Raw genomic sequence first — 20,378 nt, forward strand, 5'->3', positions numbered from 1 at the left:
CACTCCTTCTGAGAATAAGGTGGTTCACGTTTCAATCTGAAGTTTGACGGCTGGGGGGTTGTGTGCCATAGTCACACAGTGATTGAGTGATTTTCTAGTTCACGGAATAAGTTACAGAAGGAACAAGCAATGTTCAAATTATAGAAGAAGATAGGATAGGAGCAGGAGTAGGCCATTCGGCCACTTGAGCCTGCTTCGCCATTCAATGAGATCATGGCTGATCATCCAAATTCAGTACCCTGTCCCTGCCTTCTCCCCATATCCCTTGATCCCTTTAGCCTTAAGAAATATATCCAACTCCTTCTTGAACATATTTAATGAACTGGCCTCCGCCGCCCTCTGTGGCAGAGAATTCCACAGGTTCACCACTCTCTGGGTGAAGAAATTCCTCCTCATCTCAGTCCTAAATGGCTTACCCCTTATCCTTAGACTATGACCCCTAGTTCTGGACTCCCCGGCCATCGGAAACATCCTTCCTACATCTAGTCTGTCCAGGCCTGACAGAATTTTATAGGTTTCGATGAGATCCCCTCTCAATCTTTTAAACTCCAGTGAGTACAAGCCCAATCGACACAATCTCTCCTCATACGTCATTCCTGCCATCCCAGGTATCAGCCTGGTGAATCTTTGCTGCACTCCCTCCATGGCAAGAACATCCTTCCTCAGATAAGGCGACCAAAACTGCACACAATACTCAAGGTGTGGTCTCACCAAGGCCCTGTACAACTGCAGCAAGACATCCTTGTTCTTGTACTCGAACCCTCTTGCTACGAAGGCCAACATACCATTTGCCTTCTTAACCACCTGCTGCACCTGCATGCTTACCTTCAGCGACTGGTGCACAAGAACACCCAGGTCTCTTTGCACTTCCCCTTCTCCCAATCTATTGCCATTCAAAAAATAATCTGCCTTCCTGTTTTTGCCACCAAAGTGGATAACCTCACATTTATACACATTATAGTGCATTTGCCATATTTCTGCCCAATCACCCAACCTGTCCAAATCGTACTGGAGTTTCACGACATCCTCCTCACAGCTTACCCTCCCACCCAGCTTTGTGTCGTCTGCAAATTTGGAGATACTACATCCAATTCCCTCGTCCAGATCATTAATATATATTGTGAACAGCTGGGGTCCTAGGACCGATCCTTGCGGTACCCCACTAGTCACTGCCTGCCACTCGGAAAATGACCCGTTGCCTGACTGTCGGTAATTAAACACAAGTACCCTGTTGCCATCAATGATTGTATTATATCTGTCTCTCCCTGCCTGTTCAAGGTAAATTAATAGCACTAGGGACTGGGTGGTGCCGTGCGACTTAAGGCTAGATTTTAACTCCTGGCGGGAGTCGGGGGTTGAGGCGGGGGTGGGGGGTAATCTGTCCGCCAATCCCCCCCACCCCCGCAGCATGAGGCCTGTGAGGTATTAACTGTCCCCATGTTTCCCATCTGAAGCCTGAGCTGGCCGGCAGGTGAAAGTGGGACTTCAGGTGGCAGGAGGTTCCCAGCGGTCAGCTAAGTGGTTGGAGGGATGCCGGTGGGGGCGAGGTTCCCTGTGGGACTGGGAGGACCAATCCTTCTTCTCCTGGCCCACGAGGAAACAAAATTTTAAGTCAATGGAAAAGAAAACTGGCGGATGTAAAATTGGTGGCCAATTCGGTATTGCCTGGTTTGTGCTACTTCTACAGACCAATTTCACCCCATGATATTTCTGTTGAGTTAAGTTTACATTATCGAGACCGCATGTGTAGAAGAGTGAAAGAGCTTCTGAAATGTTCTGTGATCCACCCACCCATTGCTCTACGTGTGAGTGTGTCTGCACGTGTATATGTGCGTTCGTGTGTGTGTGTGTGTTGGTGCGTGTGTGTGTGAGTGTGACTTGGTGTGCGAGTGTGTGGGTGTATGAGTTGTGTTAGTGTGGGGGTGTATGTGTTGGTGTGGGTGTGTGTGAGTTGGTGTGTGTGTGTGTTTTGGTGTGAGCGTGTGTTGGTGTGTGTGTTGGTGTAAGTGTGTAATTGTAGGTATGTGTGTAAGTGTGTTGGTTTTAGTGTGTGTGGGTGTGTGTTTGGGTGTGTGTTTGAGTAGGTGTGTGTTGGTATGAGTGTGTGTGGGTGTGAGTGTGTGTTGGTGTGAGTGTTGTGTAAGTGTGTCGGTGTAGGTATGTGTGTGAGTTTGTGTTGGTGTTAGTGTGTGGGTGTTAGTGTGTGTTAATGTGTTAGTGTTTGTGGGTGTGTTGGTGTGTGTGGGTGTTAGTGTGTGTTGGTGTGTGTGAGTGTTAGTGTGTGTTGGTGGGTGTGTTCGTGTGTGTTAGTGTTTGTGGGTGTGTGTGTGTGTTGGTGTGTGTGAGTGTTAGTGTGTGTTGGTGTGTGTGGGTGTTAGTGTGTGTTAGTGTGTGTGAGTGTTAGTGTGTGTTGGTGTGTGTGGGTGTTAGTGTGTGTTAGTGTGTGTGAGTGTTAGTGTGTGTTGGTGTATGTGTGTGGGTGTGTTGGTGTGTGTGGGTGTTAGTGTGTGTTGGTGTGTGTGAGTGTTAGTGTGTGTTGGTGTATGTGTGTGGGTGTGTTGGTGTTTGGGTGTGTTGGTATGTGTGGGTGTGTGTTTGAGTAGGTGTGTGTTGGTATGAGTGTGGGTGTGTTGGTGTGTGTTGGTGTGTGGGTGTGTGTGGGTGTGTTAGTGTGTGTTGGTGTGTGGGTGTTAGTGTGTGTTGGTGTATGTGTGTGGGTGTGTTGGTGTGTATGGGTGTGTTGGTGTGTGTTGGTGTGTGTGGGTGTGTTAGTATGTGTGGGTGTGTGTTTGAGTAGGTGTGTGTTGGTATGAGTGTGGGTGTGTTGATGTGTGTTGGTATGAGTGTGTGTGTTGGTGTGTGGGTGTGTTAGTATGTGTGGGTGTGTGTTTGAGTAGGTGTGTGTTGGTATGAGTGTGGGTGTGTTGATGTGTGTTGGTATGAGTGTGTGTGTTGGTGTGTGGGTGGGAGAGTTGCTGTTGTCATGGGAGCACAGTGAGGCATTGGGAATGATTACCGAGTCCAGCAGGATTTAGATTACTCTGGTAGCCATGTGCTGATATATGGGAAGCAGATAGCTTAAGACATGATGAATAGGTTATTTGTTCAGGAGCTGTGTGTTTAGTGCAGTTGCCTCTACAGATTGTACTGTAATTTGTGTTTATTTTTTACAGAAAGTGAAATTGAAATTCAAGAACTGGATGACAGGTAAGTGGTGAAAGCAACATCTTGCATCTGTACGGTGTGTTTAATGTACTAAACCATCCAAAGTCACTTCCCATGGGAGACTGAGCACGAGTTGAAGGATTAGAATGCAGAGTCCTCTGGAAGGGGATGTCGAGGGGGCTTTTACAGGTGAGGAAGAGAGTAGCAAGGCTGAAAGGCAGGGGAATACAGAAGGCTGAACGGCCTGGAACTGATTGGGGAGCGTTGGGAGAGGGGGATGTGTAGGAGGCCAGAGTGAGAAGACCACAAGGCATGGGCTGGGATGTAGGGCTGGAGGAGGCGAGGCAAGCCCATGGAGGGATTTATAAACAGGGACAAGGGGGCAGGGGCAATTTTAACCCTATGCTCAGCAGAACCCATCCGAATGGTCCGTTAGGATTGCCCAGGTTACTTACCCACCCAGGAGCTGACTGTTCCCGATAATAACCAGCTCTACTGCGTAGGCGGCAAGGACAGTCACCCAAAGCCGGCGGGGACCTTCTTTACACATGCATGTCGGGTCCCATTGATGTCACTGGGACCTGACCGCAATTTTAACTCGGTGGGCTGAGCGGAGAAGCCGCTGTGGCTTTCTCACCAAGTGAAGACGGTGGAAGAGGAGGCTCAGGGACCCGAGAGACCTGAACAGGTATGTTTTCATCACTTTCCTTGTGATGCCTGGAGGAGCAGGAGAGCTTGGGCCTCCCCTTGCCGCAGACTTGCTCCTCCCTGCCCCAGTCCCGATCGCGAGGCCCCATCTTGCGGCCAATCCCGCCACCTACCTGGTGCCAGTAGCTGGCCTCAGGGCCAGGCGATTTCCCACTTTTTCCAGCCCGGACTGGGTGGGGTGTGGTCTGGTGTGATTTAAATGAGGCCCGGGAGTTAAAATAGCCAGAGCCTCATTTTCTGCAGCAGTGGGCGAGTTTCTGGCCCCAATATTCACTGGGGCAGGGTCTCGGACTGGTGGGAGGAGGGGTTACAGTCGAGAATGCCAGAAGGGGGTCAGGGAAGATCGCAAGGGGATCAGATATCGAGGGGGGGAGAGATGGGAGGGTTGGGGGGAGAGTCGGAGATAGAGGGGGGTCGGTTTAAGGGGGCAGTGGGTGATGGGGGTGTTGGGATGGGGGATAGGTGATCGCTGGGGGGGTAGGTGATCATGGGGCTTGTCGGGGAAGATCGTGGGTGTGGGGGCTGTTTACAGGGTTAGCTTGTTGGGCGAGGAGGGAACACTCCTGCTCCTCCTGGCCCACAAGCAGTACTGGAAAGGCACTTACTTGATGGATCTGGTCCTTCTCACCTCTGTTTAACTGCCGGGTTTCCCGAGGCCCGGGAAGCCTGGCCGACATGGGTTAAAAATAGAAACCCTGTAAAAATGGAAGCACGCAGCATCCTTAAAAGGTTTCAACGACGGACCCGCCTCCTGAGAGCAGATTAGTCGCCTGTCCCTTGTCCCGCCTCCATTAAAACTGGAAGCGGACGGGTTTGAGGCAGCTTGTGTTCCTGTTTCAGAACCAAACCCACCTGTTTCTGGGATGTTAAAATTACCCACTCTAACTCTCACAGCCAACCTTCCACCCAAAACCCTCCCAGTGTTAAAACTTTCAATTTGGTGCTTTGGGGTGGGTGGGTCAGGGAAGCAATGGAGATTGGGAAAGGCAGGGTAAGAAGGGGTACTGAGAGAGGAGTGGGAAATGGGGAGAATGGGGAGAGGTTAAACCCTGGCAAGCAAACAGAGTGGGCTATTTGCCAGAAGTGGGGGGGGGTGAGCTAATTGGGGTTGCTGATCTGGGAGAGACAGCGATTATAATGAAGCTCCTGTCTATATCGGAACACCTGACCGAGATTTGGAGCAGGGTCAAAAATAGAAGGCAATTGGGAGGGGGAGCTGAGTCCATCTAATTTTGCGACCCATTACGCATCATCTGCAACTGTTTCCAGGCACAGATGGGGCATAACGGACACCAATGTATCAGCCCCAATGTGTCTTTTTACCTCACGGACCAGCTTCGGTCCAATCTAGACAGGGGATCAAGTGCTTCTCTCTCTAGGATATGGTGGAACACAGACCTAGTTGCTTATCCTGATCAGCTGTAGTGGCCTTGCCCGGTTGTCCGGACGGATTTGTGAGGGGCCCAGTACAGGTAATCACTGGACTCGTCTAGCCTCTGGTCAGCCCGTAAGAATGGCTTCAGTTTTATTGATGGAATGTACCTGTGCATTTTTCAAGCTCTAGGTCACAATACAAGAAATCCGCACACTTTACCTTGTCCCACACTTCAGAAGATTTGCTGACGCAAATACAAAATATAGTCGAAGTACTGGAACAGACTGTTGGTAAGGAATAATGTAGCTTCATATGTTAAATTCATTCACAGAATACGGATATATATATATTTTTTTATTTAGTCACGGGATGTGGGCTTCGCTGGCAAGGCCAGCATTTATTGCCCATCTCTAATTGCCCTGGAAAAGATGGAGGTGAGCCGCCTTCTTGAAACAACTGAGTGGCTTGCTAGGCCATTTCAGAGGGCAGTTAAGAGTCAACCACATTGCTGTGGATCTGGAGTCACATATAGGCCGGACCAGGTAAGGGCGGCAGATTTCTTTCCCTAAAGGACATTAGTGAACCAGATGGGTTTTTACGACAGTCCGGTTGTTCTATGGTCACCATTACTGATACTAGCTTTCTGTTCCAGATTTATTTAATGAACTGAATTTAAATTCCCCACCTGCCATGGTGTGATTTGAACTCATGTCTACGGATCAATAATCCAGGCCTCTGGATTGCTAGTCCAGTAACATAACCACTATGTTAGTTACTGTCTGTCTGTCTGTCTGTCTTTAGGAAGGATGTCAAGGCCTTGGAGAGAGTACAGAGGAGGTTTATCAGGATGATACCAGGAATGAGGGATGTCAGTTATGTGAAGAGATTGGAGATGATGGGATTGTTCTCCTTAGAGCAGAGATTAAGGGAAGACCCAATAGAGGTATTCAAAATTATGAGGGGTTTTGATACAGCAAATAGGGAGAAACTCTTTCCTCTTGCAAGTGAGCCAGTAACCAGAGGTCACACATTTAATATAATTGAGTTACAGAGAATGTACAGCACAGAAACAGGCCATTCCGCCCAACTGGTCCATGCCAGTGTTTATGCTCTACATGAGCCTCCTCCCACCCTACTTCATCTAACATTATCAGCATATCCTTCTATTCCTTTCTCCTTCATGCATATATTTAGCTTCTCTTAATCACATCTATGCTCACCTCAATTAATCCATTTGTAATGGGTTCCACATTCTAACCACTCTCTGGGTAAAGAACTTTCTCCTGAATTCCCTTATTAGTGACTATCTTATATTTATGACCTCTAGCTTTGGACACCCCACAAGTGGAAACATCTCCTCTACATCTACCCTTTCATGATCTTCACCCCTCAGCCTTCTCTTTTCTAGAGAAAAGAGCCTCAGCCTGTTCAGTCTTTCCTGATAGCTATAACCACTCAGTCCTGGTATCATCCTTGTAATCTAAACAGTGGATTCAGATATCATCAGTGGGTGTAAGAACATAAGTACATACATCAACAAAGAGGAGATGGTTCAGGTACAGTCGAGGTATATTCCCACAAGGGGGAAAGGCAGGGCAACCAAAGTCAGAGCTCCCTGGATGACGAAAGAGATAGCGAGTGAGATGAAGCAGAAAAAGAGAGCGTATGACAGATGTCAGGTTGAAAATATAAGTGAGAACCAGGCTGAATATAGAAAGTTCAGAGGGGAAGTGAAAAAGAAAATAAGAGGGACAAAGAGAAAGTATGAGAATAGACTGGCACCTAACATAAAAGAGAATCTAAAAGTCTTCTATAGGCATATAAATAGTAAATGGGTAGTAAAAGGAGGGGTGGGGCCAATTAGGGACCAAAAAGGTGGCAGAGGGCATGGCTGAGGTACTAAATGAGTACTTTGCATGTGTCTTTACCAAGGAAGAAGATGCTGCCAAAGTCATAGTGAAAGAGAAGGTAGTTGAGATATTGGATGGACTAAAAATTGATAAAGAGGAGGTGTAAGAAAGGTTGGCTGTACTTATAAAGTAGATAAAGTAGATAAGTCACCAGGACCAGGTAGGATGCCTCCTGGAATGCTGAGGGAAGTTAAGATGGAAATTGCGGAGGTACCAACCATAATCTTCCAATCCTCCTTAGATATGGGAGTGGTGCCAGAGGACTGGAGAATTACAAATGTTACACCCTTGTTCAAAAAAGGGTGCAGATGACACAAAACTTGGAAGTATAAGTGAACAGTGAGGAAGATAGTGATAGACTTCAAGAGGACATAGGGTGGTGAAATGGACAGACACATGGCAGATGAAATTTAACGCAGAAAAGTGCGAAGTGATACATTTTCCTTCACCACACGGACTGCAGCGGTTCAAGAAGGCGGCTCACCACCACCTTCTCAAGGGAAATTAGGGATGGGCAATAAATGCTGGCCTTGCCAGCGACGCCCATCCTGTGAATGAATAAAAAAAGACTGTTCACAACTTCAGCTTCCTGAACTGAGCTTCCGACCCCATATTCTCTCCATCACAGATGGGCTGAGGCAGGGAAAGAGATGGGCGATATTATAGAGATGGAAGTACGTGGACTTTGTGATGGAGATGATATGGGGTCGGAAGCTCAGCTCAGGGTCAAATGGGACGCCAAGGTTGCGTTCAGTCTGAGACAGTGGCTGGGGAGGAGAATGGAATGGGTGGTTAGGAAACGGAGTTTGTGGTGGGGCCCAAAGACAATGGCTTCGGGTCTTCCCAGGAAGTTGTGGCTCAGCCAGGACTGGATGTCAGACAAGCGTGATGAATCAGAGGCAGTGGAGGGGTTGAGAGATGTGGTGGTGAGATAGAGCTGGGTGTCGTCAGCATACATGTGGAAGCTGACCTCATGTCTGAAGATGATGTCGCCAAATGGCAGCATGTAGATGAGAAAGAGGAGGAGGCCAATGAAAGATCAGTGGGCACTCTAGGTAAAGGTGCAGGGGGTGGGGCAGAAGGAGAAGCCATTGCTGGGGGTGCCCTGGCTATGATCAGATGAGTAAGAATCCAACCAAGTAAGGGCAGTCGCACTGAGCTGGACAGTGGAGGAGAATGATAGCAAAATACTGCAGATGCTGGAAATCGGAAATAACAACAGAAAATGCTGGAAAAACTCAGCAGGTCAGGCAACATCCGTGGAGAGAAATTTGAGTTGACGTTTCGGGTCGAAACCCTTCTTCAAAACTGGAAAGAAAAGAAAATAGATCGAAGGCAAGACTGCGATCGAACATAAGAAGAAAAAGAGACAATAAAAGGTATTTGAAGCCAGACAAGATGGTAATAGGCCCGTGGAGACAAAAGGCAGCTGAGATTAGGTGTGAAGTGTACTGGCAGGTAAGAGACAGCTGCCAGATGAGAGAGAAACAAAAGGAAAGGAGTGGGGTGGGGGGGGGGGGGAAGGAGGACCCAAAACAAAGGGGTGGAAAAAATTATAAGTAAAAAAGCCACTCCTTTCCTTTTGTTTCTCTCTCCCACCTGGCAGCTGTCTCTTCCCTGCCAGTACACTTCACACCTAATCTCAGCTGCCTTTTGTCTCCACGGGCCTATTACCATCTCATCTGGCTTCGAATACCTTTTATTGTCTCTTTTTCTTCTTTTGTTCGATCGCAGTCTTCCCTTCAATCTATTTTCTTTTCTTTCCAGTCTTGAAGAAGGGTTTCGACCCGAAACGTCAACTCAAATTTCTCTCCACAGATGTTGCCTGACCTGCTGAGTTTTTCCAGCATTTTCTGTTGTTATAGTGGAGGAGAGTGGTGTGGTTAACTGTGGCAAAGACTGCAGACATGTCTAGAAGGATGAGGATGGATAGCGCACCAGGGTTACAGATACAGAGGGTGTCATTCATACCTTTGGTTAGGGCTGTTTGCTGCTGTGGCAGGAACGGAAACCCGACCACAGAGAGTCAAACAGGGGATCCCTTAACATCATAGATTACACGCTCACTTTGTGAGGAATCATGGGGGAGATCTTGCATCCTTCCACTCTGAACTGCAGCACAACATATTACTTAACTGTTAAGCTCCCCATACAGTTTAGTTGATAAAAGCAGTTAGTAGCTGAACCACACGGACTGGTGGTTTTATTAAGTAATCTCAACTGGACAGCCACTGGAGCATAACAGTCATCCTCAGCACCTGTGGGCATGGGATGGGAGTGCGATGGGCCAGAGTTCTCATTCCCGATCACTCTACAGTGACTCCTGCCAGGAGGAGCGTGCATGTGAAGGCTGGAGCAGTCTGCCAGCGCTCACTCTCTGGGTTCGTACCTGGAGATTGGCCACATAGACAAGGATAGTGGAGAGCTCTCTGAACCTGTGGAACCACAACCCAGCAATAAACCCCTGAAAGGAGGAGTGGAGGGAAAAAAAAGAACATTTATCGTTGTTATATATGAGGTGTTGTGAGAGAAATACATGTCCCGATTTTAAGAAAGAGTGAGTTGAATATTTGTTTTGGGAGAGTATTTAATCGGGGGAGCAGTCTTTTTTTGATTGTGTAATTACTCACCGTTTATAAAACCCAACCATTCCTCTGTCAGCGACTTCAACCACAGTGAAATCAACCACTATTGTCATTTCAGCCAAACTGGTTGCCTTTATCGACGAGCCGCGCTTGTCCATGTTTAACTCACAGTCTGCGTGTGATCTGAAGCTCTCCAGCAATCAGGAACTGGAAGAAAAGAGGTCAAAGCAGAAGAAGCTCTCCCTCAACCCCGACATACTGTTTGGACAAGATCCGCTCTACCAAAACCAAGTAGGTTGGGCCTTTCTCCGTCTCCGGAAATTGTCTGCGTGATTTTAGTCAGTCCATTTTGTGGTATTTGCCGTTTAGTGAATGGTTAAAAAAAATTAGCTGATTTTTTTACAGCACCGAAACAGGTCATTTGGCCCAAATGGCCCATGCTGGTGTTTATGCTCCACACGAGCCGCCTCTCACCCTATTCCATCTGATCCTGTCAGCTTATCCTTCTATTCCTTTCTCCTTCATGTACTTATCCAGCTTCCCCTTCAATGCATCTATACTATTTGCCTCAACTACTCCCTGTGGTGGCGAGTTCCACATTCTCACCACTCTCTGGGTAAAGAATTCCCCATTGGATTTGTTGGTGACTATCTTATATTGATGGCCCTTAGTTTTGGTCTCCCTGACAGGTCAAAACATCTTCTGTACATCCACCCTATCAAACCCTGCCATTATCTTAAACACTTCGATCAGGTCACCCCTCAGCCATCACTTTCCTAGGGAAAAGAGCCCCAGCCTGTTCCGTCTTTCCTGATTGTTAGAACTTCTCAGTTCTGCTATCATCCTTGTAAATCTTTTTTGCATCTCCTGTAGAGTCTCTGGGGGAGAAATTGAGTTGCGCGCTAGCTTCGCTGGGGCGCTACTTTTAGAGCCCCCGCGGCTGAAATTGAGTGGTAGCACCCCAAGAGGGAAGCGTGGCGCTGCGGCACGTCATGCTGCGGTATTGCGGGCCTTTTTCCCCTTCTTAAAGGGGAGGGGCCTTGCGCAGCGTGACCTGGGGCCCAGCTGGGCCCCTGGGGATCGGGAGTGCCAGCAAACGAGTCCAGCACGCAAGAGAAGTGCCGGGCTCACGGAGCGCAGCCGACACGCCGCGGGGGGGTGTGTGGGGGTGGGGGGTCAGGAGGATGGGGACGGGAGCGGAGGCAGGTGCTGGCAGGCGGCCAGCAACAAAAATGGCCGCCTAGCACGTCGCCTTTAAATAGCGCCGCCCCGGCCGCAGGTAGGCCCCCCCTGACCCCGTCGTACATAGCGTCCAGCGGTAAGTCAGGGGGTGCTACCGAGATCGCAACCGGGACGTGAGCGGGGTACTGCGCACGGCGACGGCTTCATCGCCGGCGGCGTAACGCTGCGGGGCACTAACGGTTAGTGCCGCCGCTAACCTCCCGCTGAATTTCGCGGGAGACGTTGGCGGCGCCACGCCCGTGCGCTAGTTGCTTTGCGCCCTTTTAGGGTGGTAATGGGAGGCGCAAAACAGCCAAATTTTTCCCCCTCTATATACTTTTTGTCGTTTTTGATTGGTCAGTTTTCTGCTCTACTGATTCCTTACTTTTGATTTGTTCATGTTCAGCTATTTCATTGGTAATTTAACAAGTAAGGCGCCAATTACATTTTTGTCATCCAGACATGTGACGCTGTAGAGTGTGATGCTTTGAAATGTGACACTTTAAAAGCGTGACACTTTAAAGTGTGACATGATGGGCATGTGCTTAAAGCAAGGCTTTTAAGATACAGAAATAACATGTGAGTAGAAGAATCCCTCATAGAGCCCTATGTTCATGGGTCCCAGTATGAAATCATGAACTCTACACTTAATTAACCAGGCGTAACCAGAGTTAGGTTAAAAAAGGAGATCCTGAGAACTTTCGCAGAATAGGTTTAACCAGTCGACTTAGAATTTTCAACCAAAAAGAACTATTGTAACAAAAAAGTACAACATTTTCCTCAAAGTACAGGAAACTCTTTTTACCAGCACCTAAATAACCGGAAATCTCTCTTCACTGGCAAAATTCAGGAGTAGGTTCAGGTAAGTTTTACTTCATATTAGTGGCGGTGTAACCGGGGTTCCTGGATCTGTGGCCGTGTAACCGGGGTTCCTGCACCTGTTGCCATGCAACAGGGACGCCTGGATCTGTGGCCATGTACGGGGCTCTCATACCTTAGTAAGTATACCTCTCTGTAATCCGGACTTTTTGATCAACCGGCCCCATGTCGGTGCCGGATGAAAAAGAGTTTCCTGTATAAGAAAAAAAGACTTACATTTATAAAGCGCCTTTCATGACCACAGGATGTCCCAAAGCCCTTTACAAGCAATGAAGTACTTTTTGAAGTGTAGTTATTGTTGTAATGTAGGAAACGCGGCAGCCAACTTGCGCACAGCAAGCTCCCACAAACAGCAATGACCAGATAAGGGGGGAGAAATTGGGTGGAGCCGCAAACGGGGCGCCAAGCAGCAGCGATCGCCGGAAATTCAGCTTGAGCACCCCAAGAGGGACACGGGGCGAGGCTCGAGGCGCTCCATGTCCCTCTTAGGGCGCTGAAACTGAATATCGCAGTGCAATGTGCCGCAGCGCCACACGCTGCGGCACGGCGCGCTGCGGTACTGCAGGCCTTCCTCCCATTCTTAAGGGGGAGGGGCCTGCACCAGCGCGACCGCGAGTGCCGGCAAAAGAGCCCGGCACCGAGGAGAAGTGCCGGGCTCTCGGAAAACAGCCGGCAATGCCGTGGGGGGAGAACAGGAGGCCGGGGACGGAGGTGCTGGCAGTGCGGCATCGGCAGCGGCGGGAGGAATCTCGGAGCGGCAGAGCGACTACAAAAGGCCCCAGAGGCTCAGGTAGGCCTCAGTGCGGCATCGGCAGCAGCGGGAGGAATCTCGGAGCGGCAGAGCGACTACAAACGGCCCCAGAGGCTCAGGTAGGCCTCAGTGCGGCATCGGCAGCGGTGGGAGGAATCTCGGAGCTGCAGAGCGACTACAAAAGGCCCCAGAGGCTCAGGTAGGCCTCAGTGCAGCATCGGCAGCGGTGGGAGGAATCTCGGAGCAGCAGAGCGACTACAAAAGGCCCCAGAGGCTCAGGTAGGCCTCAGTGCGGCATCGGCAGTGGCGGGAGGAATCTCGGAGCGGCAGAGCGACTACAAAAGGCCCCAGAGGCTCAGGTAGGCCTCAGTGCGGCATCGGCAGCGGTGGGAGGAATCTCGGAGCGGCAGAGCGACTACAAAAGGCCCCAGAGGCTCAGGTAGGCCTCAGTGCGGCATCGGCAGCGGTGGGAGGAATCTCGGAGCGGCAGAGCGACTACAAAAGGCCCCAGAGGCTCAGGTAGGCGTACCAATCTCCAATCTCAGGGAAGGAGAGAGGTAAAAAGTATTCGAGGTGTGACGTCACCACAAAACAAGTAGGTGATTGGTTGGAGTATTTCTCTTGTTTTAAAACTTTAAGTCTGTGGTTTATAGTTTTTAAGGTCTCTGTGGTGTAGCGGGGACAGTTTGTAAACCAGGGCCCTTAAATATATCATTTAACTGTAGTGAAATTGGTGGGATTCATTTAATTTTAATTAATTAGTTAAAGGGTAAGTTGTTAGATCCGTGGTTCAGTGGATAAATAATTACACGGATGCTGTACATAAACAAATAACAGGTCTTTACTGGAGGAGGGTAATCTCTAGACTGGGGTACAGAGGCATGCGCACAGCTTATATACCGGTGTGGTCACTGCCGGTACTACAGTATACAGGAGCTGTAAAAAGTAGTTCTGACTTAAAGCACATACACTACAATTCCTCCCTTTTTAGATTAATAATACCCCCTTAATATTCAAATAACAATTACATTTTTACATGTACATTCAATAACAAAAGTCCATTTATAGATTCAGTCTTTGGGGCGGCTTCCTGACCCTTTCGGAATAGCGCCTTTCCGGAGGTTCTTGTTCTTGGTGCAGAGGCGATTCTGACCCCCTTTCATCGGGTAGTTCATCGGGTTCCACTGCTACTGGGTCTGAAGTAGATACTACCGGTATGTCGGGTTCATCCCCAGGTACTCGAGACATGGGGTTGACGCATTCCTGTGTTGCTAAGATCTGATCGACGTGGCGTCTCACAATGTTCTCCCCGACATCCACTGTGTACATTAATGGCCCCTGCCTTGTACATATCGTTCCGGGTTGCCACTTCTCTGTTCGATAGTCCCGGGCCAAGACTGGTTGCCCTACATTGAAGCTCCTTGTCGGCTTCTCGTTGATGTGGTGGAATTGTTTGTCCTCAACATTTCTTCGCACATTTGGTCTGAGCAAGTCCAGATGAGATCTCAACCTTCGGTTAAAGAACATCATGGCCGGGGTCTGGTTGGTAACTGCATGTGTCGCGTTTCGGTAGGCTAATAAGAAATTGTCCATCTTGTGCTGTAGTGGAATGTCCTCGTCGCACATGGCCTTTATCGCCTTCTTAAAGGTTTGTACGAACCTCTCAGCCAATCCATTGGTGGCTGGATGATACGGGGCGGATGTGTAATGCCTTACCCCATTCCTTTTCATGAATTTTTGGAACTCGTCGGACACAAACTGTGGTCCATTATCAGAGCAGATCTGCTCTGGCAACCCGTTTCTGGCAAATATGGTCCGTAGGACTGCAATCGTTTCCTCTGTAGTGGTTGAAGACATCTTTATCACCTCAGGCCACTTTGAATGAGCATCCACTGCTATTAAGAACATTGAGTCCATGAATGGACCAGCGAAATCAATGTGCACCCGTTGCCATGGAGAGGAGGGCCACTCCCATGGGTGTAGAGGGGCATGTGGTGGTGCATTTTGGACCTTCTGGCATCCTAAGCAGCTCTTAGTTAGGTCTTCGATTTGTTGATCGATTCCCGGCCACCACACATAAGCCCTATCTAAGCTTTTCATTTTCACTCCCCCCAGATGACCTTCATGTAGCTCATTTAGCACTCTCTCCCTTAACTTGGGTGGAATCACCACTCTGGATCCACACATCACTGTCCCCTGGCATACTGACAGCTGTTCTCTTCTGGATGAGAATGCTGGCAGCAGTGAGTCGCCATGTGTTGGCCATCCCCTCACCGTCAATTCATATACCCGTGACAGCGTCGGATCATTGCGGGTCTCCTTCTCTATATCCGCGTTTGTTACTGGCAATCGTTCAATTATCGACGAATAAAATATCTCGATAGGGTCCACTGCTGGTGCTTCCTCCACAGTAGGCAGTGGCAGGCGCGATAGCCCATCAGCGTTCCCATGCTGTCTCGTGCCTTTATATTCTATTTCATATTGATTCACCCCTAGAAACAGGGACCATCTTTGTAACCGCTGTGCAGTCATTACTGACATGCCCTTCTTAGGATTAAAGATGGAGACAAGTGGTTGGTGGTCAGTCAGCAAGGTGAACTTCTGTCCATGCAGATAGTGGTTGAATTTTTTTACTCCCCATACTAGGCTGAGGGCCTCCCTGTCAATCTGGGCGTAGTTGCGCTCGGCTGAGGTTAGTGACCGAGATGCAAAGGCTACTGGCCTCTCCAAACCGTCCGGGAATTTGTGCGACAGCACCGCTCCAATGCCGTAGGGTGATGCATCACATGCCAAACGAATTGGTAGTGCTGGGTTGAAATGGGCCAACACCTCTTTTGATGTGATCAATTCTTTACACTTCTGGAAAGCTCGTCTACGTTCGTCATCCCACTTCCATGGTACCCCTGTTTGCAGTAGGGTGTTCAGCGGGTGTAATACCGTAGACAAATTTGGTAAGAACTTGTGGTAATAGTTTACCAGCCCGAGGAACGACCTCAGTTGTGACACATTTTCCGGTGCTGGAGCCTTGACTACTGCCTCTATCTTGTCAGGGGACTTATGTAACCCCTCTTCATCGATGACGTGGCCGCAATACGAGATCTGTTTCTGGAAAAACTTGCACTTGTGGCGATTAGCTCGTAGCCCATATTCCTTTAATCTGGCGAGCACCTTCTCCAAGTTAGCGAGGTGATCACCGTCATTTTCGCCCATGACCAAGATGTCGTCCAAATAACACTGGGTCCCTGGAATCCCTTGCAGGACCTGATCCATCGCCCTTTGCCAGATAGCCAGAGCTGAGGCTACTCCAAACACCAGCCGGTTGTATTGATAGAGACCTTTATGGGTGTTGATCGTAAGGTAATGTTTCGAAGCTTCTTCTACCTCCATTTGCAAGTACGCCTGGGCTAGATCAATTTTGGTGAAGCGTTTACCACCAGATAACGAGGCGAAAATATCCTCAATTTGTGGAAGCGGATATTACACCGTGTGAAGGACTGGGTTCACTGTCACCTTAAAATCCCCACAGATGCGGACCTTGTTTGGTTCCCCAGGCGTATTACTCAACGACCTCTTCATTACAGGAACGATGGGTGTAGCCCACTCGCTCCAGTCCACTTTGGACAGTACTCCTGAACGCTCCAACCCTTCCAGCTCTGCTTCAACTGCTGGTCTGATCGCATAAGGCACTGGTCTGGCCTTCAGAAACTTTGGGCTTGCATTATCCTCTATTTTAATTGTTGCTGTTATTCCTTTTAGTGTTCCTAGTTCCTCCTGGAACACTTCTTTTGCGTCAGTTAGCATTTTTGACAGTCGTCCAGGTGTGACGTCGTCATCCTTTTTGGCCTCCACCTTCAGTGCCTGTATGGAATGCCAATCTAAATGTATCTTCCGGATCCATTCACATCCTAGCAGTGGTGGTCCTCCATTTGGCAATACATATATATCCATTTTAGGTATTTCCTGACCTTTATATGTCACTTTCACCCTTATTTTTCCTTTGGGGTAGACTTTTTGCCCCGTATACGTCTTCAAGACAATCTCTGTAGCTTTCAAGGGCATGTGTGAAAATAGCCGCTTGTAGTCTCTTTGATTTATGACTGTTAGAGCTGACCCTGTGTCCAATTCCATTTCCACTTGGACTCCGTCTATCTTGAGTGTAACCCAGATAGTCTGGTGATCCTCCATTTCGGTTACATTATGTAGTTTCAGACAACCCAGCTCCTTGCTTCCGGAGTCTGTGTCACTTTTCTGTTCGTCTGAACCACTGTCCATCACCTGGTGTACCTTTTTGCCTTTTTGTACTTCTCCTGTGGAGATTTCTTACTGTTGGTTTTCTTCCCAGACCTGCAGACTCTTGCTATGTGTCCTGCTTTCCCACACTGTCTGCACACTTGGTCCTTGAACCAACAATCTTTCTGGTCAAGTGTTGTTCTGCCGCAGCGATAACACTTCCCTGTTCCATAGGTCATTTCGTTGGTGCCATATTCTTGCGGTCTCCGTTGTAACTCTGCAGCGCCCCTTGCGGCTGCTTCGTGTGATACTGCCATACTGAAAGCTTTGTCCAGCGTAAGGTCCTTTCCTGATAGAAGCCGTTTCTGGGTTCCTTCACTTTGTAGCCCACACACAAACTTGTCCCTTAACGTGTCTGCTAGTCCCGCTCCAAACTGGCAGTATTTCGATAGCTTGCGCAGTTCCGTTAGGTACTCAGCATTGCTTTTGGCTTTGTGTTGGTTCCTTTTATGGAACTTAAATCGTTCTGCTATCAGCAGCGGTGTGGGGTTTAAGTGGTCCTGTAGGATTTCTACTATGCTTTCAAAATTCTTGTTTACCGGCTTCTCTGGGGTTATTAGATTTCGCAGTAACCCATACGTTTTTGCACCCATGGAATTTAACAGAACCAGTGCTTTATTAGCATCTGGCACTTCATTCGCCCTGCAGTACACCTCAATACGTTCCACATATGTCGCCCAATCTTCAACTTCATTGTCGAACATAGAGATACTGCCACTCTTCGGCATCCTTGGTTGTGCGTTAACTATCACCAATGGCGCCTCCTGCGCTTCCCCTTCTTCTCCGCTGGCACAAAATGGCTTCTCCCGCGCTTTCCTTCCTTCCCGCGCTCGCCCGTCTTCTCCGCTGCTGCTTCGCAAAATGGCGTCTCCCGCGCTCTTCCTTCTTCTCCGCAGCTCAATGGCGCCTCCCGCGCTCTCCCTGCTTCTCCGCGGCTCAATGGCGTCTCCCCTTGCTTCGCCCCGCGGACCCTGATCAGCCCGTGATCCCTGGCTGTGCTCTGCGCGTTCTTCTCTTGATATTTGTCGACGCCGCTCAGTCTAGAACCCGGCTGTTTCTTACCCTCTCTCCGGTTTGCAGTATTTTTCCTCGACGCCGCTCGGTGATCAACCCCCGGCTGCGCCCTGCTCTCTTCACCCTCTTTCTTACCCCGTCGACGCTGCCCGGCTCTCTCTCTCTGCCGTCGGTCGGCTCCAGCTGCCGCTGCTCGGGAAGGGTCTGCTCTGGACCTGTCGTCGGTCTCTTACTGCTCGTTGTGGCTGGGGAACCAAGCCCGGCTCGCCACAGACTCCCCAGCGAAGTTGGATCTCTGCCTGACTGCTGGGCGGTTGCTCACGGTCGACGCCCGTGTTCCTGGACTCGACTTTTTTTATGTTGCAGGTAGATTCGCATCAACACTCGTCGCCACTGTTAGATCCGAGGTTCAGTGGATAAATAATTACACGGATGCTGTACATAAACAAATAACATAAGTCATGGCAGGACAGCCCAGCCCCGTAGTGTGCTCCTCCTGCTCTATGTGGGAAATCAGGGACGCTTCCTGACGACCATGTGTGCGGGAAGTGTGTCCAGCTGCAGCTACTGACAGACCGCATTGCGGTACTGGAGCTGCGGATGGATTCATTTTGGAGCATTCGCGATGCTGAGGACGTCGTGAATATCACATATAGTGAGTTGGCCACACCGCAGGTAAAGGGTGTACAGGCAGGAAGGGAATTGGTGACCAGCAGGCAGAGTAAGAGGCGCAGGCAGGTAGTGCAGGAATCCCCTGCGGCCATCCTCCTCTCCAACAGATATACCACTTTGAATACTGTTGCGGGGGATGACTCATCAGGGGAAGGCAGCAGCAGCCAACTTCCTGGCACCATGGGTGGCTCTGCTGCACAGGCTGGGAGGAAAAAGAGTGGAAGAGCTATAGTGATAGGGGACTCAATTGTAAGGGGAATAGATAGGCGTTTTTGCGGCCGCAATCGAGACTCCAGGATGGTGTGTTACCTCCCTGGTGCAAGGGTCAAGAATGTCTCGGAGCGGCTGCAGAACATTTTGGAGGGGGAGGGCGAACAGCCAGTTGTCGTGGTGCACATAGGCACCAACGATATAGGTAAAAAACGGGATGAGGTCCTAAAAGCAGAATATAGGGAGTTAGGAGGTAAATTAAAAAATAGGACCTCAAAGGTAGTAATCTCAGGATTGCTACCAGTGCCACGTGCTAGTCAGAGTAGAAATAGGAGGATATTTCAAATGAATACGTGGCTAGAGGAATGGTGCAAGGGGGAGGGATTCAAATTCCTTGGACATTGGAACCGGTTCTGGGAGAGGTGGGACCAGTACAAATGGGACGGTTTGCACCTGGGCAGGGCCGGGACCGATGTCCTAGGGGGAGTGTTTGCTAGTGCTGTTGGGGAGGGTTTAAACTAAAGTGGCAGGGGGTTGGGAACCTGAGCAGGGAGACAGAGGAAAGGGAAACAAGGAAAAAAGCAAAAGACAGGAAGGAGGAAAACAAAATTAGAAGGCAAAGAACTCAACGGTTTAAATCAAACATGGTCACAGTAAATAATAATTCATGTAGGTCTGAGAGCGTTAAAAAAACAAGCCTGAAGGCTTTGTGTCTTAATGCAAGGAGCATTCGGAACAAGGTGGATGAATTAGCTGCGCAAATAGAGGTAAACGAATTGGGATTACAGAAACATGTCTCCAGGATGGCCAAGGCTGGGAACTCAACATCCAGGGGGTATTCAATATTTAGGAAGGATAGGCAAAAAAGAAAGGGAGGTGGGGTAGCATTGCTGGTTAAAGAGGGGATTAACACAATTGAAAGGAAGGATATTAACTCTGATGATGCGGAATCTGTATGGGTAGAACTGAGAAATATCAAGGGGCAGAAAACGTTAGTGGGAGTGGTATATAGACCACCAAACAGTAATGCTGAGGTTGGGGATGGCATTAAACGGGAAATTAGAGACGCGTGCAATAAGGGCACAGTAGTCATCATGGGTGACTTTAATTTACATATAGATTGGGCTAACCAAATTAGTAAAAATACTGTGGAGGAGGAATTCCTAGAATGTTTACGGGATGGCTTTCTGGAACAATATGTCGAGGAACCAACCAGAGATCAGGCCATCTTAGACTGGGTATTATGTAATGAGAGAGGATTAATTAGCAATCTTGTTGTACGAGGCCCCTTGGGTCAGAGCGATCATAACATGATAGAATTCTTCATTAGGATGGAGAATGAAGTAGTTGACTTGGAGACTAGGGTCCTGAATTTAAATAAAGGAAACTACGATGGTATGAGGTGCAAATTGGGTAGGATTGATTGGGGAATGTCACTCAAAGGGTTGACGGTGGATAGGCAATGGCAAACATTCAAAGACCGCATGGATGAACTACAGAAGTTGTTCATCCCAGTTTGGGATAAGAATAAAACAAAAAGGGTGACTCAACCGTGGCTAACAAGGGAAATTAGGGATAACATAAGATCCAAGGAGAGG

The 20,378-nt window shown here is 48.9% G+C and overlaps 1 protein-coding gene across 1 annotated transcript in view; it reads left to right on the top strand.

The window, feature by feature from the left end:
- The window catches only part of LOC147113186 (dynein axonemal heavy chain 14-like), a 78,527-nt gene that overhangs the window by 43,442 nt on the left and 14,707 nt on the right, over nt 1-20,378 (top strand). The window contains exons 6-8 of the mRNA XM_085998256.1: nt 3,174-3,207; nt 5,432-5,538; nt 9,862-10,034. Coding sequence (XP_085854382.1) covers nt 3,174-3,207; nt 5,432-5,538; nt 9,862-10,034 — 314 coding nt within the window. The remainder of the gene's footprint in view (nt 1-3,173; nt 3,208-5,431; nt 5,539-9,861; nt 10,035-20,378) is intronic.

This window comes from Somniosus microcephalus, chromosome 9 (assembly GCF_052327205.1).
Source record: "Somniosus microcephalus isolate GS21.2 chromosome 9, FLI_Smic_1.0, whole genome shotgun sequence".
Taxonomy (NCBI): Eukaryota; Metazoa; Chordata; class Chondrichthyes; order Squaliformes; family Somniosidae; genus Somniosus; species Somniosus microcephalus.